This window comes from Lathyrus oleraceus, chromosome 5, assembly GCF_024323335.1.
Source record: "Lathyrus oleraceus cultivar Zhongwan6 chromosome 5, CAAS_Psat_ZW6_1.0, whole genome shotgun sequence".
NCBI lineage: Eukaryota > Viridiplantae > Streptophyta > Magnoliopsida > Fabales > Fabaceae > Lathyrus > Lathyrus oleraceus.
Window position 1 is genome coordinate 277,960,255 of NC_066583.1, and position 18,494 is coordinate 277,978,748.

General features: G+C 39.0%; 1 protein-coding gene across 1 annotated transcript; it reads right to left on the reverse strand.

Moving 5' to 3' along the window:
- Window positions 1-1,088: 1,088 nt before the first annotated feature.
- LOC127080191 (uncharacterized) lies at window positions 1,089-1,796 on the reverse strand. Its single transcript, XM_051020522.1, has 2 exons — window positions 1,624-1,796; window positions 1,089-1,527 (listed from the first exon to the last, which is right to left on the reverse strand). The coding sequence occupies exons 1-2, from the start codon at window positions 1,794-1,796 to the stop codon at window positions 1,089-1,091; spliced, it is 612 nt and encodes a 203-aa protein (XP_050876479.1).
- Between the last annotated feature and the right edge of the window lie 16,698 nt (window positions 1,797-18,494).

The window sequence follows — 18,494 nt, forward strand, 5'->3', positions numbered from 1 at the left end:
AAAGTTCTTATGGACAAGATCCGCGTTCACGCCTTAAATGTTGACCTTCCCTTCGTGCTCATGCATGAACCTGCTGTCGGTCCAGAAATCTTGAGCGCACTTGCCCAGCTAAAGGATCTCCAAATCTCTGATTATGCCAGACGTGCAATGGTGTCTCTAGAAGAAATCTTAGTGCCTATGTTGCGCCATATTGACAGTGTTTGGGACACTGAGCGCCAAATTGCTGATACTGATGCCTCTGTGAAGGAAAAATGGGAATTGGTGACGCGTGCCGACGCAGAGGTTACCAGTATGTTAAAGGCTATGGAGGAACGACAGAAGGAATTGACTTTGAAGCAAACCAGAGCCGCTGAGCTGCGTCAACAAATCGACGCCCTTCGGCGTCAAATTGCCGCCTTGGATAATGAGTTGGACTCAATTGTTAAGGAGGAGTCCCGTTTTGTCGACGAAGTGCTACAGCCTGCTCAAGCTACTGTGGAACAGACTTCCAGTGATGCCTTGTTGGTCGCTGAGGAACTTATGGCCGTCGAAGGGAAACTTGAGAAGCTTAAAGCCTATGCCGACACCCTGGAGCCTGCGTCTGTGCACTACAATTTTGAACTCAAATCCTTCCAATCCAAGTTTGGCCAGCTTTGACTGCTTTTTTTATCAATTGTACATGTTAATTTTTTGTAATATTTTCACAATGGCTTCTAGCCACATTAATGTTATTTGTCTTTAACACTGTATATTTATCTACTGTGCCTTTGTCGTCGGTATCTAACATAATTATCTCCAACGTTATTTTTCGACATCTTATTTCAGTCTGCCAAAATTTTGACCTCTTGAAGGAGAGGTCTATATTTTTTCAAGTATTTTCCATTCACTCTTAAAATTCGCCTGTCTGGTGTCAACTCTTCGACCTCGTAGGCGTTATTAGAGAAAGCCTGCACAACTTTAAACGGGCCTTCCCAATTTGGGGACCACTTACCCAACCTTTTATAGTTTCTGTCCATAGGCAAGATCACCCTCCAAACCAAATCGTCGACAGCAAACACCTTCCCTTTTACCCTTTTGTTGTAGGCTCGGGCGATTTTCTCTTTTTGCCTTTATAGTGAGTCTAATGCTAGCATTCTTTCTTCGTCTACGTCGATTAATTCGTCCGTCATCATGCTCCAATAATCTTCAGAATGTATTTCACACTGCCTTTGGATCCTGACCGTCTGGACCTGAATTTCTACTGGCAATACCGCGTCATGCCCATAAGTCAATCGAAATGGGGTTGTTCCAGTTGCTTCCTTTGGTGACGTTCGACATGCCCATAAGGCTTGGTCTAACGTCTTGTGCCAATTCCTTGGCTTCTGTCCTATGTGTTTCTTTATTAAACTAATGATTACCTTATTAGCAGCTTCAACTTGGCCATTTGCCTGTGCGTAGTAGGGAGTAGATGTCAGTAACTTAATCCCCATTTCTTTTGCAAAATCTTGCACCTTTCGACCAATGAATACTGACCCCTGGTCGATTGTAATAGTTTCTGGGATGCCAAATCTGCAAATGATGTAACTCTAGACAAAATCTATCACATTTTGTAATGTTATGGCTTCGACCCATTTTGTGAAATAGTCGATGCCGACTAACACATACCTTTGTTGTTTCGACGAGGCTGGCTTTATTTCTCCTATAACGTCCAAAGCCCATCCTCGAAATGGCCAAGGTTTCACAATGGTGTGTATCTCACTTGCAGACACATGTTGTATGCCCCCATGCAATTGGTATTCTTGACAACTTTTGGCAAATTCAATGCAATCTTTCAACATTGAAGGCCAATAAACTCCTGAACGCATCAAAAGCCATTTCATCTTCAAACCTGCTTGATGCGCCCCACATGCCCCGCTGTGTGTGCTCGACACAGCCACGTACGCTTCACTTTCTCCCAGGCATTTTAACAACACTCCTTCGACTGTCTTCTTGAATAATTCATCATTTACCAAGACATAGCTAATGGCCCTATATTTTATCTTTCGATCTGTCGACCCCACGGGATTACGCAAGTAGTCGACTAGCGGTCTGCGCCAATCGCTCCTTCCTTCGTCGTCGACAGTTAGAATTTCAAAATGATTTTTATCTACTGCCCCCAGCTTCATGATCGCCAGATCTGATGGTGATAGTGCTGTCGCCTGTATTTTCTTTCTCACATGGATCTCTTCGTCCTGGTTTCTCGACATTTTATACCCTGAAGCTTCCTGTGCCAAATCATTTGCTCTTTGGTTTTCCTACCGTGGTATGTGTTGGAGATTGACTTGCTCAAATCTCTTGAGCAGTCTTACGGTAACCACGAAATACATGATCAAATTTTATTTAACACACCTATATTCTTTTGATACTTGTTTGATAACTAACTCCGAATCTCCCATAATTTTGACATTCCTTGCCCCCAATTCCAGCAGTATTTCAAGTCCGGTGATCAATGACTCGTATTCTGCTTCATTATTGGTGCATAGCCCTTCGATTTTGTATTTGAAGTCTGCTGGAATTCCATTTGGAGAAATTATGACTCCTCCTATCCCAACTCCCTACTTATGTCTTGATCCATCGAAGTATAGCCTCCATGGTGCTAAATCCACGTAATCTTGCGCCATTTCGACCATTGAATGGTCAACCAGGAAGTCTACTACTACCTGCCCTTTCATTGCTTTCAAGGGTACGTATGTCAGGGAGTATTCTGTTAACGCTAAAGCCCATTTTCCAATTCGACTATGCAAAATTAGTTTAGATAGCATATGTTTAATAATATCAAAATGAGAAGATACGTAAACATCAACAGGCTTAATATATTGCTTTAATTTCGTACAAGAGAAATACAGGCATAGGCATAGTTTTTCAATGTCACTATACCTAGTTTCAGGATCATTCAACACTCGACTAAGGTAATACACAGGTCTTTCGACACAATTTTCATCCTCTTGGACTAACATACTTCATATAGTCGATTGTGAGGCTGCAATATACAATCTCATTGGCCTATGCCTAACATGAGGGGCCAATACTGGAGGCTTAGTCAAGTACTCTTTGATTTTGTCGAAAGCCTCTTGGTGTGCATCTTGCCATTTGAACTCTTCGCTCTTCAATCGAAGTAATGGGGAGAACGCTTTTGTTTTGCCACTTAGATTTGATATAAATCTTCTAAGGAAATTGATTTTTCCCAAAAAGGATTGCAGCTCCTTTTTGGTCGACGGAGGCCTGACGTCCATAATGGCTTTTGTTTTGCTTTGATTCACTTCAATGCCCTTTTTGTGCACCACAAAACCAAGGAAGTCGTCTGCCTGCACACAAAAAGCGCATTTTAATGGATTCATTTTCAATCCATATTTCCTCATCCTTAGGAAAGCTTTTCATAGATGGTCGACATGAGTATGTTGTCCATTTGATTTTATCACGATGTCATCAATGTAGACTTGCATGAAATCTTCTATGAAGTCATGGAACATTGCGTTCATTACCCTTTGGTATGTTGCTCCGGCATTTTTCAGGCCGAATGGCATAACCACCCACTCATATGTCCCTAAGGCTCCTGGACATCGAAACGCCGTCTTCAGCACGTCTTCTTTTGCAATAAAAATTTGGTTATATCCAGCATAACCATCTAACATGCTTAAATATTCAAAACCAGCGGCCGAATCGACTAGCATTTCAGCCACGGGCATGGCATATTCATCTTTCGGGGTGGCAACATTTAGATCTCTAAAATCAATGCATACTCTTAAAGACCCATTTTTCTTTATGACTGACACAATATTGGCCAACCATTCGACATACCTTGCAGTTTGGATAAACTTGCTTTTCAAGAGTCTTTCTACTTCTGTTTTTATCTTTGCCATAATCTCTGGGGTGAAACGCCTGGGCGTCTGCTTCACTGGCTTTCTCCCAGCTTTTATGGGCAGCTTTAACTCGACCAAATCTCTACTCAAACCAGGCATTTCATTATAATCCCAAGCAAAACAATCTCTAAATTCTTTGAGTATGGATATTACCTCAGACTTTAGTTTGTTGTCGATGTTGGCGCTTATATATGTTGGCCTTCTTTTGCCATTTTCGCCAAGGTCGACTTCTTCCAAGGGGTCTTTTGGTCGGATTCTCTCTGGTGCCTTTGGGTCTTTTTCGAACCCTAAAGGCTCTCTGCATGTCGAAGTCCCCTTTATTCAACGCATAGGCCTTAACAGCCATGTTTTCTTCAGCCTCTATGGCCGACTTTATTTTGTTTTCAGAAACGTATGCCGAAATCTTTCTTAAAGCTTCCAACTCAGACATCATCATTGGCATCCCCCTAGCCTGTCGGCCGGATACCCGTGTATGGTGGATCCTCTAGGCGTTCCACATCCCAAATGAAGCCGTGAGTCTCATGTAGAGTTAGAGAGACAAAAGCTTCACTTAGATTGGCATATACATCCTCAGCTGGGAAGCAAGGGGAGATGTTGGCCAGCTTTCTTTCAAACTCCTTCTTGCCGACATTATTCACATCGGCCATAAAATATCCTTGGTCGGCCTCAATGTTTTCGGCCACTCCATCCTCTCTCCAAATCACCAACCTTTGGTGTGCTGAAGAGGGCACAACTCCGATGCCATGTAGCCACTCTCTGCCAAGTAGCAAGTTGTAACTTGGCCTTGCGTCAATCACCATGAATAGTGTCGGTCTGGCCACCGAACCTACTGTAACATTCACCATAATTACTCCCATGGTGCTTTTTGTCTTTCCTCCGTAGTCTGACAAGACCACGTTGTTAGACCTGATGTCGGTGTCATACTTGCCAATCTTCTTCGGAATATGATGTGGCATAATGTTTACCGTGGCACCACAGTCGACCAGAATTTTGTTGACGGTTACGCCTTCCACTTTTGCCCTGATCAGTAGTGGTCTCAGATGGTTTTTCATGTTCATCGTCGGTCTTTCGAACACTGCCTCTTGATTTTCAGCAGTACCATCGTTCAGCATAAAATAACATCTTGGTTGGTGCAACGCCATTTCTTCAGCATTAGCGTTGTCCCCTAATCCTTCGACTTTAGTCACACACTCATATTCTTGTGGTAGAATTGATACCACGTTGATCAGGATGTCGAGGCTTGCTTCGGATTCTGAATTGAAGTCATCAGTCACTTCATCAGAACAATTTTCAGTTGGTCGATGGACATACTTTCTTATCCGTTCTTTTGTCGCTGTGTCGACCTTCACAATTTTCTTCTCAGTATTCGCCTTGCTGGTTATGCCTCTTGTAGCATCTCTTTTAGCCTGTTTACGCCTCTGAAAGCGTCTCCATTGAGTCCGTGTCATGGGGTTTTTTCCCAAAGAGTTTTCAGAGATATGAGTCCTCTTCTCTGACTTGAATTCACGCCGGTAGTTAACTGCTAGACCTCCTCTAGCCTCAGCAGCAACCCCTTGTGGGGTATCTTGTCTTTCCTGAGGCTTAATCCAGGTACCTCTAGGCGCCCTGGCCGACGGCACGTAGCTTTTGGGCCTTGTTAGGTGATGTCCCACAACCCTTTTTGAGCCTCCCTCATTCTGGTAACCCCGGGTTTGCACATTTCTTTTGCTCTTACCCAGCTGCAGCTTCTGGAAGTTCTCCGCTGCTATCTTGTCGGTGACAGCACCACACCTTGGACACAAGCATACCTGTGAACCCTTGTTTTTGCAGCGATACAGAAAATCCACCAAGTCCTCATCAACCCTTGGGTAAACTTCAGCTATATCGACATCTGGGCTTTCCCCAGTTTGTTCCAGCATGTTGGCCTCATCATACTCGCTGATTTCGACCATGTTGATCTCGACTGGTTCCACGAACAGGGCTTCCTCCTGGTGAAGAGGATCAGTGTCGATCTTCATCCTGCGGCCAGCAAATTTTAGCCTGCCTTCTTGAATCGGCTTTTGAACCAAATCCCTGAAAAGGTAACAATTAGAGGTGTTATGACCAAGATAGTTGTGATATTTACAAAAACCTCTTTTCTGTCTTTGTTCCAACGGTGGCATTTTAGTACCAGGAGGCACCACCATCTGCCCATCTTTGACCAATAAGTCAAAAATTTCTTCACACTTCGACACATCGAAAGTGTAAGTTTTCGAGGGGAATTTTGGGTTGTTTTCGACAGGATTCTTGCCTTGCGCAAGCAGCAATGAGCGACACTCGTAAGCGGACCCTGGCTTTAGTTCAGCCACGTCGATTTCTAATTCGGTCGATGAAGCATAATCTGCCTCACGTATTGGGTCGGTCGCATCGTATTCGACGAATGCTAACTTTTTTTTCTTAGACTTATTGTGCCTAACTTTTTCTAGCCTCAATCGTTCTAGGTGTCGGACTCTGTCAGCCAGTTGTGACATACTTTTCACAAAAGTTGGATCTATCTTCTTCCTAATGGAATAATCTAAACCCCCTGCGGCCATTTGAACTAGTTCATGCTCTGGCACTTGTGTGAAGCACCTAGCCTTTAAAGACCTAAAACGATTTAGATAATCATCTATACTTTCAGCGAACCTTCTCTTGATACTAGACAATTCCACCAAACTAATTTTGGAGTGTCCTTCGTAAAACTGTTCATGGAACTTCTTTTCTAGTTTGGCCCATGAGTCGATGGAACTTGGGGCCAGCAAAGTGAACCATGTGAAGGCTGCCTTGGTTAGAGAGGAGGGGAAGTTTTTTACTCTTAAGCTTTCATTATGAGCTAGATCCCCTGATTCTGTCAGGTATCTGGCGACGTGCTCTATAGTCGATTCACCAGACTCTCCCCCAAATTTTGTGTATTTTGGCACTTTCATCCCCCTAGGCGCCTCAGCTTGGAGAATAAATTCGGCTAACGGGGACACGTATAATGGCCTTTGTAATGTAGCACTCATGCCATTTCTAGCCATAATCCTTTCGACAATAGTTGTCAAATTATTTTCCACCGCCAAGTCTTCTTGTCGGTGTTGATCGACGATTTGATCAGCATCCTGCTGTCGGTTGACCATTACCACTTGGTTACGTCCCACCACTCCTGATTCGACGCCTTGATGTTGGAGAGGTCTAATGACTTGTCCCTCGTGGACTGCCTCCTCCTCTGCTGCTCTTATCTCTATCTGCACAGGCCCAGTCGGCCTAATCGTTGGCGTTATCTGTCGAGCCGGTGCCCCCAGAAAATTGCACAAACGCGTGAATTGGTTGGCCACCTGCCTGTTGGTTTCAGCAGATTCTTGAATTAGTGGATTGAAGACTGTGCCCATCTGGTTGGTCAACATGTTAACCAATTCATGGTTACTATCATCCATTTGCTGTCTCAACACCGCACTGAAGTGTTCGACAACGGCATGGTTCTGTTTTGAGTAGTGTTCCTTATGTTGCCCCCTTGTGCTGATCCTTGCAAGGGAGGGTTTGTTTCTGAAAATAGTGTTGCACTGGATGTCGACTGATATCCGGGCATTAAGGAATACGACATTCCATAAAGCGGATTTGTGGTGCCAAAGCGAGGCACATAAGGTCTGAACGTCGTTATCGTTGATCCTGAACCCCCCGGTGGAGGTTGAGGCATTGATGTTCCAACTGCACCCGTAGTCGACATGGTTATGGCTGCATTTGTCATCGGCGGCAAAGTGACAACCTGTGAAACTACTGTTTCCGTATTGGATAAAGTCCCTCATGGAACTTCATCAGTGTTAGTTTCTGACATCTTCACACTACTTCGTGGCTTATTATATAACTTGCCACTTCTAAGTTTCATGCAATTTCACAACTGCTCTAGCATGGTCCCACCAGGTGTGCCATTTTGTTTACTGTGGAAATTGGTAAACAACCGCTGGTCCTCCCTGGTCTTAAAATGAAGGGTTACTTGCAGGATCGACCAGTTGATCCTAGGACATGTGCTAGTGCAAGTGGGACTTGTTCGGACTTTCGACGGAATGACTCTGTGGGGAACGACTCCCAACAAAGCGTCGAACAAGTGTAGGGGTTTTCCACATGAACGGTTTTAGACAATGTTATCACCTGCAGGTGACTCGTGACCGACAACACTATAACATTCAAAAGATGTATACTACGAACACGCTTTTGGTAAACTCTATGATCGTGATAGAGTCAGTGTCGACAGCGTAAACGACAACGTAAAATGATAAATCAAAAGCAAAAGAAATTAAGATAAAATGTTCAACGGGAACAATTGAAAAGTAGGGAAGTTGCATTGAAATAAATGTGGTGATTCACGTACATAACACTCTCAGAGAAACTCTTGCTTCCTCGCGCTGGGAATGGGAAGTTTTCTTACAAGTGGTTTTGTAGTACAGAGTGAACACCTCCTAGCCCCTTGTGGGATACTCCTATTTATACTAAACTAGAGGAACTACTCCTAAAATAACTTCTTAGAAGCCAGCGGATGTTATGACCCACGATTTGCATAACCGCTGCACCCATGTCTTGTTAACTGCTCCACGTTGTGGCGCTCTTTTTTCCTTTTGGAACTGCTATTTTATTTAAATTTCAAATTTCAAATTTCTCCCGCCCAGATGTTAGGGCGAAGCTGTCTCCTGCACCTTTGCTTAGAATTCCTTAAGTCCCAAACCTAGCGTTGGTCGACAAAATGACCTGCCGACGGAGATGTCGTTTCCTGTCGACCTCCTCTTTTAGTATGCTTTTCTTTCTTGATTGCGTTCGACATCTTTTATCTTTGGGTAGGGTATGATCCCCCCAATCATAGGACTCTTTCATTACTTGTGCTTTCAACCCGCCTTAGGGATATTTCATGGTAACAGTCGTCATTTAGCAAGTCATTTTTGATGTTTAATTGATGGAGTGGCCAATATAAATTTGCAGCCAAAGAGAGTATAACTCTGACTAAATTTAGTTTGTTCATTGGTGAAAAAGTCTCTTCATAGTCTACTCCATATGATTGAGTAAATCCCTTTGCTACAAGTCGATCTTTGTATCGATTTATACTCCCATCTATATTATACTTCATGGAGAATATCCATTTACATCATATCAGCTTCTTCCCTGTAGATAGGCTTGTGATCTCCCAAGTGTCATTCTTAACTAAGGCTTGAACATCTTCAGTTACAGTTGCTTCCCATTCAGAATTTTGGAGTGCCCCATGAATGTTTCTTGGAATATGTGTATTGGCAAGTGTTATTACAAGTGTCTCGTAACTCTATGACAATTTTCCATAAGATACAAATCTTTCGATGGGATGTTTAGTACAAGATCTTGTCATACCCCAAAATTTGCCATCCCCTTTTCACTTTTCATCCAACCTAGGACTTAAGATTCATTTGTACTCGTACATGCCTCATTCATGTGCATCATTCATTCATAATCAGCACTTTCTAACAAGCATCATAGATTCAAGGTTTATGGTTATTAAAGATCAGGGTTTTGCTTGGAGATTGTGGTATTTCTCATCATGTGGGGGAAAACCCTAATTCTTGATTTCACTCCTATGGGAGTTTGTGTTTTACCTCATGAGCTTAAGTGGGTCATGAAACCCTAATTATGGGTCCATGGTTTAGGAGATGCTTGTGGAGCCTTGTGCCTTGTCTGAAACTGTAATTCTTGTTTGTGGGCACCTATTAGATCATTGTGGATTGTATCTTGATGATTGGAGGTTAATACAAGTTTGCAAGTGTGGATGGTATCTTGGTATTGATTTTTGACTGGTCAATCTCTTTTTGGTCTTTGGTCATTGCATTAGTCCATTATTTTTGGGTCAGGTCCAAGTCTTGCATTGTGATTCATACCAAGTCAACAAACCATGTTTTGTTTTATCCAAGTTTATTCATTCAAGTTTTTCCACATTACAAGTCATTTGTTACAACCCCATATACCATACATCAAGGAAAAAAACCTAATTTAACCTACAATTGTCTTTGGTCAAGTGTTGACTTTTTGGTCAACCAGTTGACCAAAGTCAACCATAAAACACTAAGATCCAAAATCACATGATCCATGATTCATTTTAAACCAAAGTAATTTTCCAAACCATAATTCATGTTCTTGTCCATTTCAAAAGTCATTTTAATCCATGATTCATTTTCACACTATGTCCATTTGAAATCAATACATGTTCATTAACCATCACATTACCATAAACCAAGTTCATTTTAATTTGACCAATACATACATACACGTAGTAACCAAATGCATTAACCATTTCATATATAATTTAAACCCATACCAATCCATTCATTTAAATTTCATTCCATATGCAAACCATCCAAAAAGAAATGACATTACATTAATTCCAAAACATCTAACCATTTTCCATACATTTCCAAACATTAATCAAGCCATACAAATAAATTTCCAAGTTACAATTTTCCAACCATTGATACACTTTAGGCAATCCTAAGTCGCTAGTCAATTTTAATACTACAACATAATCAACACAATACAATCTCACTTTCCATTAGCACACTTCATGGCATATGGTTCAATAGATCATAACACATTACATTACAGCTCATGACATATCCCAAGCAATGCAAAGCCCTGCATAGATGTACAACTCATAAACAAAATTAAAACCAATGCCACTTGCATTTGATAACTCAGATTAACTCCCTTGCAAATTTCCATAACTCAGAGCCAATAATTATTGCATAGTTCATAACAGGAAACTCAAGTATGATGCCACTGCATATTTCGATAACAAAATAGAAAACCACCCAACTTGCATCATACATAACATGAGTTCCACCTTCAATTTTCCAAACAGAAATCAAATAACCATCTGCATAAACATTTTAACAGAAAACCAATATAGTTCCACTTGCACTTTTTCATAATAGAACAATATTCCAACTCTCCACATTACAAACCAATTTTAACAACCCTGGATTTTTTCTAACAGGAAACCACAATGAAGCCATTTCAACCACTCACTAACATATTTCACTTCACTCTTCTCACAACTAACTTCACTCTTCACAACTAACTAGCTGAACCCTCTAACTAACTGCAACAAACTCTTAACTAACAGTGTTATGACCTGTAACAAATTTACACAGAATGATCTAACAGAATTAACAGATTGAGGTCCTATAAGGCTATCCCTACAACTTTCAGAAACGACTTATTCACCCATCACAAAATCTTTTCACTCTTCACAAATTCTGAGATTTGAATCACACATAATAAATCTTAATTTTTCAAGTTTTTCATAATAGTTTAAGATTCCGCTTCCCACATGACTTGAATTGATATCACCTAGGGTTCTTGTTTCATTAACTTAGGCAATTGACTTAAACCATCACGATCAAATCTCAAACATAACAATTGATTTATGCATGCTTAAAACACGAATTAATTTAAACTTGATTCAGAGATGTGCAATTATGAAGGAGACTCAATAAGCAATAATAAACGAAACACGAAAGAGATAAGACAAGCAATAAAATAACCGTATTGGGGTTCTCCCCTGAATATGTTAGGGACATGTAACTTTAGTCTCCACCTTTTTATGTTTTGTAATCTTTCAATTGGAATTGAGTCGACTTTAAGCCAAAAGCAAAAACGCTCGTGCTCCCCCTGAAACATTGCACACAAACAACATAACATAAAACACATAAAATAATTCTAGACTCACGTTGCAACTTCTCCCCTTTTGTCAACACCAAAAAGAGATAAATCAAAATTAGTATAAAAACCATATAACCAACTATAAACAAATAATTCCAGATGAACATATGAGCTAAACAATTAAGAAGAATATACAACAACAGAGAAGGGATACGGAACACGAAGATAGACACTTTACATGCAACAAAATGTAAATAGACATGCAACACCAACATTCAATAACACACAATTAAGTGATCAAAACTATCATGTAAAGGAAGATTAAATAATGCATGAACAAGTATACAAATGCCTGAATGAACATAATTAGCAATACGCATTTAAAAAGACTTAAATGCAAAGAAGAACAATAAAAAAACATGTGCTAGAGATGAATGAGTAAAATAAAGAAGGTAATAAGCAAACAAATAAACATATCCAGATTATGCATAATGATATAAAATTGGATATAAGAGTTATAGAGACATATCAATGTAGTCGACAAAACTATGATTTGCTACCAAATAATGTTAGTGAAAACTGAATATACAATGAAATGAAACTATACAGAATTCTCATTCTATTTAAAGCACGATGTAGTGGGAAATTCATGATCATCAAGCTATTAACAAGCTAGAGATCAAATAACAAGAGTCTCCACCGCGCTTTTATTGTTTCCAAGGGAAAAGGGAAAAGTACGAACAAAACCCAATAAGTAAGAAGTTTTCAAATAAAAACTAATAAAACTCAGAGATCACAGGTAAGGGGGTTGGTTACACAGAGGGAAGATGTTAGCACCCAAAGTGTCCTAGGTACTCCTAGGGAGCCCTTTTTCTGTGGATATGTATTTTGTACAAAGTGATGTTTACAAACAAATGGAATGAGGGGATGAGAAAAGAATTCATTAATTATATTTTTGTGTTTGGCAGGTCTTGTGCCTAAGTACCAACATAAAAATGAGGGATCAAAACCTCGTAGTTCGTGATATAAATTTTAAAATGGGTGCATTGATTTTAACAAGATTTAAGTTTGCAAGGCACAAAGGCCTAAAATGGTTTGAATGAGTTAGTTCTTTTTGGCTTTTTGAAAGTTTAAGTCAAGTATGGTTAAGTTTATTTACAAGTTTAATTTAAGAAAGTAAGTTTGAAAATGCAATGACATAAGGCTAAAGTTTCTATCTTTTTTTGAAAATGGTCAAAGTTTAGAACAAAAGTAGTTCACACAAAGAAGGTTTTAAAAATGGAGGGAGAGATTTTGAAATTAAAGAAGTAGGGAGAAGATGAAGAGACTATCCTATGTACAAAATTAAAAGTTTAAAGTTGAAAAGATCTGACCAAATGGGTAGCAATCCAATAGACAAGTATGTCAATAGAAACCCAGAATTCCCTTGGACTTTTATTCAAGCAATACACAAATGCACAATTATATCAGTCTTGAAGAGCAAAGGCATAAAATAAAGATGGCCTCATCCAAGCTTATCCACTTCATAATCTTCTTCAAAATAGCCCATGCAACAGATGAATTCCACAAGTCACAGGTTTGACATAACAACTTAACAATGATCAATATTGCAGATGTACTAGAGAGATCTTGAATGATGTATCAGATGAACTTCAAATTACAAGCACTTGATTCTTCAACAAATTGGCATTGGCCAAGTCCATTAGCAAAGGAATGTTGCCTAAGTTCTAAGTCAAATTGGGCAAGATCAAACCAACATTCCACTCAAAAGTCTTTTAGGGTTTTTTGTTGTTATTATGTACATTAGTGGTCAAGGACCACACAAACAAACAAGGTAACACAAACAAAATAATATCACAAAATATGATCCAAATGGACAAAGTGAAAATTACATTAACATAAACAATTAGAATGATATGTATAATGGCAAATGATAATAGAGTGCTAAAAGTAAATTGCATTAAAAGTAAAGACTTGAAGTTAAAAGTTAATGGTTAGTAAGTTAGAAGTTAGTTTTGTTTTGCTTTTGATTTCAATACATTCTTTGGAGAACGCTCAACCCACTTGCCACAAGCATGGATCCTTGAACCAAAACATCTTCCAAAGGAAGGAAAGAAGGCCAAGTTTCCATACAATACCATGGAAGAGGGGAGACTTACAAGCTCACTGACTAGAATGCTTATGCCTTTGTGTCAAAAATTTAGCACTATGTTAAGCAATCATAATTGGACTTATGTAGAAGTCACAACTATTTGAGGTCGAGCAATAGACTTTTGGTGTTAATGCATGTTGAAGACATAGTATTATGAACTATGCTCATTAAACATACCACACACAAAAAATATGCAAAAGGTGTGGCCTAATCTCATCCATACTCATGTTAATCTTTCAATCAACTAGCATTAAGACTTTGAGATGTCATTGGCCAAATGGAAATGAATGAATGAAGAAGGGGAATTAGATGAAGGGGAAAGGAATGAATGAGATCACAAATTGGTCAAAGGAGGACTTTTATTAAATTAATATCATTCATTCATTTTGGGAGATGGAATGTACATTCCATCAATCCCCTAAATCCAATGATATTAACTTGACAAAGTCAAATCAACCTTGACCAAGGCCTAACAACAAACAATCAAACTCAATTAAGTCAATACAAATGGTCAACACAATTAAAATGGCATTTATTCAATTAGAAATAATAAAATAATGCATTAAATTCAAGTATGTTTTGTCCAAATCCTAAAATCTCACCAAAACACCAAATAAATGGCCATGAGATTTATCATAGGTCAAACAAGGTCAAAGGACCTTGGAGAAAAAATTTCATAATTTTTGGACACTTAAAAATATCTTTAAACAATTAAAAACAAATGCAAAATCAATTAATTCATGAAAAATATTAATAATGATCCAAAACATAATTTTAATTCAGAATATGAAAGAGAAAAATATTTGGAAATTTTTGGTGAAAGTCCCCTATTTTTTGGATCAATATTGAATTTAATATGAATTATTGAAGAAAATGCTATTAAAATAAAATATTAAAAAAAATCAAAAATACGCGGACCATCAGATCTCCCTCATTAATTTAGGTGGCAGATCTGATGATCCAAAACGCGCGTTCCACCAATGTCTTAGTCAACCGCGTGGCATAGATGGTAATCACAAGGAACGATCCAGATTAGAACATGAGACACCTCATCGCCTGTGTAATACCCCAAAATTTACCATACAATTTTTCCTGGAAGCATGAGATTATATTTCACACTGCATTGGCATCATACTAGGTCATACTCATTGCATACTGCATTAGTGACTTGGAAATCAGGTTTTGATTGATCACTCCTTAACAGAAGGAGCCCACACAAAGCAAGATTGAGAATTGGACTTCATTTTCTAAGTATACAAGTCTCAAGGTTCTCAGGGGGATCCAGGTATCTTATTATGGTCCTCAGTTCATCAGTGAAGGGTTCAGAGCTATCAGAGTATTCATCTGGATTTAATCAGGAAATTAGGGTTTCATGGCTACTTGCAACGGGCAATGTTTGGTTGGAAGTAGAGGGGCTCATCCATTTCATGATTAGAGAGGCATCTTGGCCTAGGAAGATTCACAATTATCTCAGAAAGATCCATTGGCAAGCAGTGCAATCAGTTCCTGATCATTTTTGCCCTAAAACTAGGGTTTGGTATAAATCAGTTTATTTCTGATTCCTTGGGTGAAACTATTTTCCATGGCCCTCTATATGTCCATAAGGGTCTACATACAAAAAATCAGCTTTTTATTTGAGCTAGAGGTGCTTCAATTGATCACTAGAATCGGGAATCAGACAGTTTGGGAAAAGTCAACCGTGGGGCCAGAAAAGTCAACTCTTGACATTTTGAGAGTGGAATCTTAAAATTCATGGCCTAGGGGAGCCTACATGTGAAATTTTATCAAGGTTGGATCATGGATTCATCATTTAATCAGGAATTGGAAAAGTTACTTAATTTGGAAATGGTTGACTTTCCATTTTGGGCAAGTTTTCATGATTGTTGCACTCACTTTAAGCCCATTTTCCATCAAGATAAAAGCTCCATTTGAAAGGTTTTCCAACATGAAAGTTGTTCCTCTTGTTCCAAGCTTTCTAGAGATATAAAGTTTGCTCCATTTGGATCAAAATTGAGAAAGTTATGTTTAGTCAAAGTGAGACATTTTTCTAGGACACTTAGAAAAATTTCGAAGTCCAAAATCTTCAAAGTTTGTCAAGACTTCTTGGCCAGTTTTTGTGCACTTCAAGGCATCATCTGAAAATGTTTTCTTCACAACAATTGTACCTTGACATATCCTCTTTCACATCCTTTTGGATACATCTCATTTGGATTCATGGTTTGAGAGATATATTCATCTAAAGTGGGCACCATGACTTGTTTCTCTAGGCAGATTTTAGGCCAAACTGACCCAATCAGTTTTGCATGGTGAGACCTGAACTTGAGGCCCATTTTTCACCTTCTTCCATTCATCATTTAAACTTGCGCTCAACATGAAAGATGCTATGCTCCATGAGGTCTTTCTACTGTTTGCATTATTTCATTATTTGGTGACTTGATCATCAAGTTACATGGCCATAAAGTCACCACCTTGGAATATTTTTCTTGCAAACCAAACCAACCAAGCATGCTGCACAAACCAACCCACGTTTTTGCTGTTGGTGTAAGCCCTAGAGGTCAATACTTTTGGTACTTGTATAGAATTATTTATTAATAAATAATAAAAGGCTTTTTCTTTATTATGGTTGATTAATAAAGTCCCTGGAATAGATAGTCCGTTTAATGTATTAAGTGTGACTTAATCATGAGAACACATTAAACATAAGGACACTATTCTTAAAGTATTCGTAGTCGAGCTTTAGTGTGAAGTGGGATTAAAGCATTAAGACTATTATGTTTGTAGACTGATGATCACATCTCATGGATCATGGATAAAGAGTTATCAAGTCTTAAACATAGGTATGAATATTAGGAGTAATATTTATACCGGATTGACCCGCTATGAGAATACTATATAGAAAGTTATGCAAAGTGTCATAAGTTATTCTCATGGTGATAATAATGTATACCACTCTTCGACCTGAAACCACTATGGATCCTAGATGTAGAGTCGAGTGCTTTATTGCTGATCCAACGTTGTCCGTAACTGGATAACCATAAAGACAGTTGATGGGTACTCCATAAAGCATGCTGAGGGACATGAGTGTCCTAGATGGAATTTGCCCATCCTGCGTAACAGGATAAATGTCTATGGGCCCAATATTGAACTAGACAAGGGTGACAAGGTCTATACCTTGTGTTCAATATAGACATAAGGGCAAAGGGGTAATTATACACATAATTATTATCACAGGAGGTTTTGTCAGATCACATGACATTTTCGTGTCTTGGGTAGCAGTGATGTGTTGCTAGATACCGCTCACTGTTTATTATGTTAAATGCATGATTTAATATAATTGCCAACGTCGCGAAAACCTACAGGGTCACACACAAAGGACGGATTGATGAGAAATAGAGTAACTAAGGAACACCAGAAGGTACGGTGCACTTAAGTGGGAGACGAAATATGGTAAGATACCAAATACTTAAGTGATTTTGGCATATTATGAGATATGGGCCAAAATACACTTAAATGGGCTTTTTAGCTTGAAGCCCACAGAAGTGGTTCTATAAATAGAACCCCTTGGGTAGAAGCATTGTCACTCCACTCAAACTCAAACTCAAGTAAAGACTTGGAGTTTGGTTTCCCTCTCTCTGTCACTCAAAGCCTTCATTCATAACAGCTAGCACTGCGATTGAAGGAATCCGTTCGTGTGGACTGAGTAGAGACGTTGTCATCGTTCAACGTTCGTGATCACTCCGTGGATCTGTATCAAAGGTTTTGATCATTATCAGATATCTGCACCAAAGGTTTGAATCGCCACAAGAGGTAACAATTCTATCACTGATCAAGCCCATTCGTAAGGATCATTAAAGGAGAAAATTTTAAATTCCGCTACGCCTTGGATGGCAATTCTCCTTCAGTGGTATCAGAGCCACTTACGAAACCATGAATTTGATAACTGTTTTTTGTTCTGTATTAATATGATTAAAGACAGAATGAATCAAAAATTAAATTGAGATCGATCAAGTTACATATATATGATATATGTAATCCTTATGCAAAATACATTATATATGATATAGTGTTCTCGTTTCGTTCATTCAAACACTCAATGATTATTTTCCTTTGAGCGATCAATGGTCGTTTGCTTCTTGATCCGACATTAGTATGGTGAAGCAATGACGTGTTGATCAATCATACTGAATTAACAATCGAGATGTGTTTGACGATCTGAAATTGATGCATCAGGGTTAGTGACGGCACAAGGGTTGTGTTGTCAGAGAGTTATGCGATTGGGGTTTGACTGCACAAGAGTTGTGCTTTCTAAACACTTTTTGGAACAGTGTTAACCGGTTAACGCATATGGTTAACCGGTTAACGCAATACGAAATAAAATTTTTGAGTTTTTCAAACAGTGTTAACCGGTTAACGCTTTTGGTTAACCGGTTAACGCAAGGCGGAAAACAGTTTTCCAAGACATTTTCAAACAGTGTTAACCGGTTAACGCATTTGGTTAACCGGTTAACGCAAGGCAGAAAAGAATATTTTGAACAGATTTCAAACAGTGTTAACCGGTTAACGCATATGGTTAACCGGTTAACGCAAGGCAAAATTCACCCGTTCGGCTAACTCAGTGCTTTAAAAGTATCAAGTGTTGATGCGAAAAGCGACATTGTTTTTTAAATGAATTGTTCATTAAAATGTGGTGATCGGTCGTCGAGATTTAATTTGGTTTTAATTAATTAAAGGAATTAATAATAATAATAAAGTGTTTATTATTGTCTTGTGGTGATTGGTTATGGCCTTAGTCTTCCTTTATTTTGTTTTGGGTTTTAAAATACGACCTGCGTGTCGTG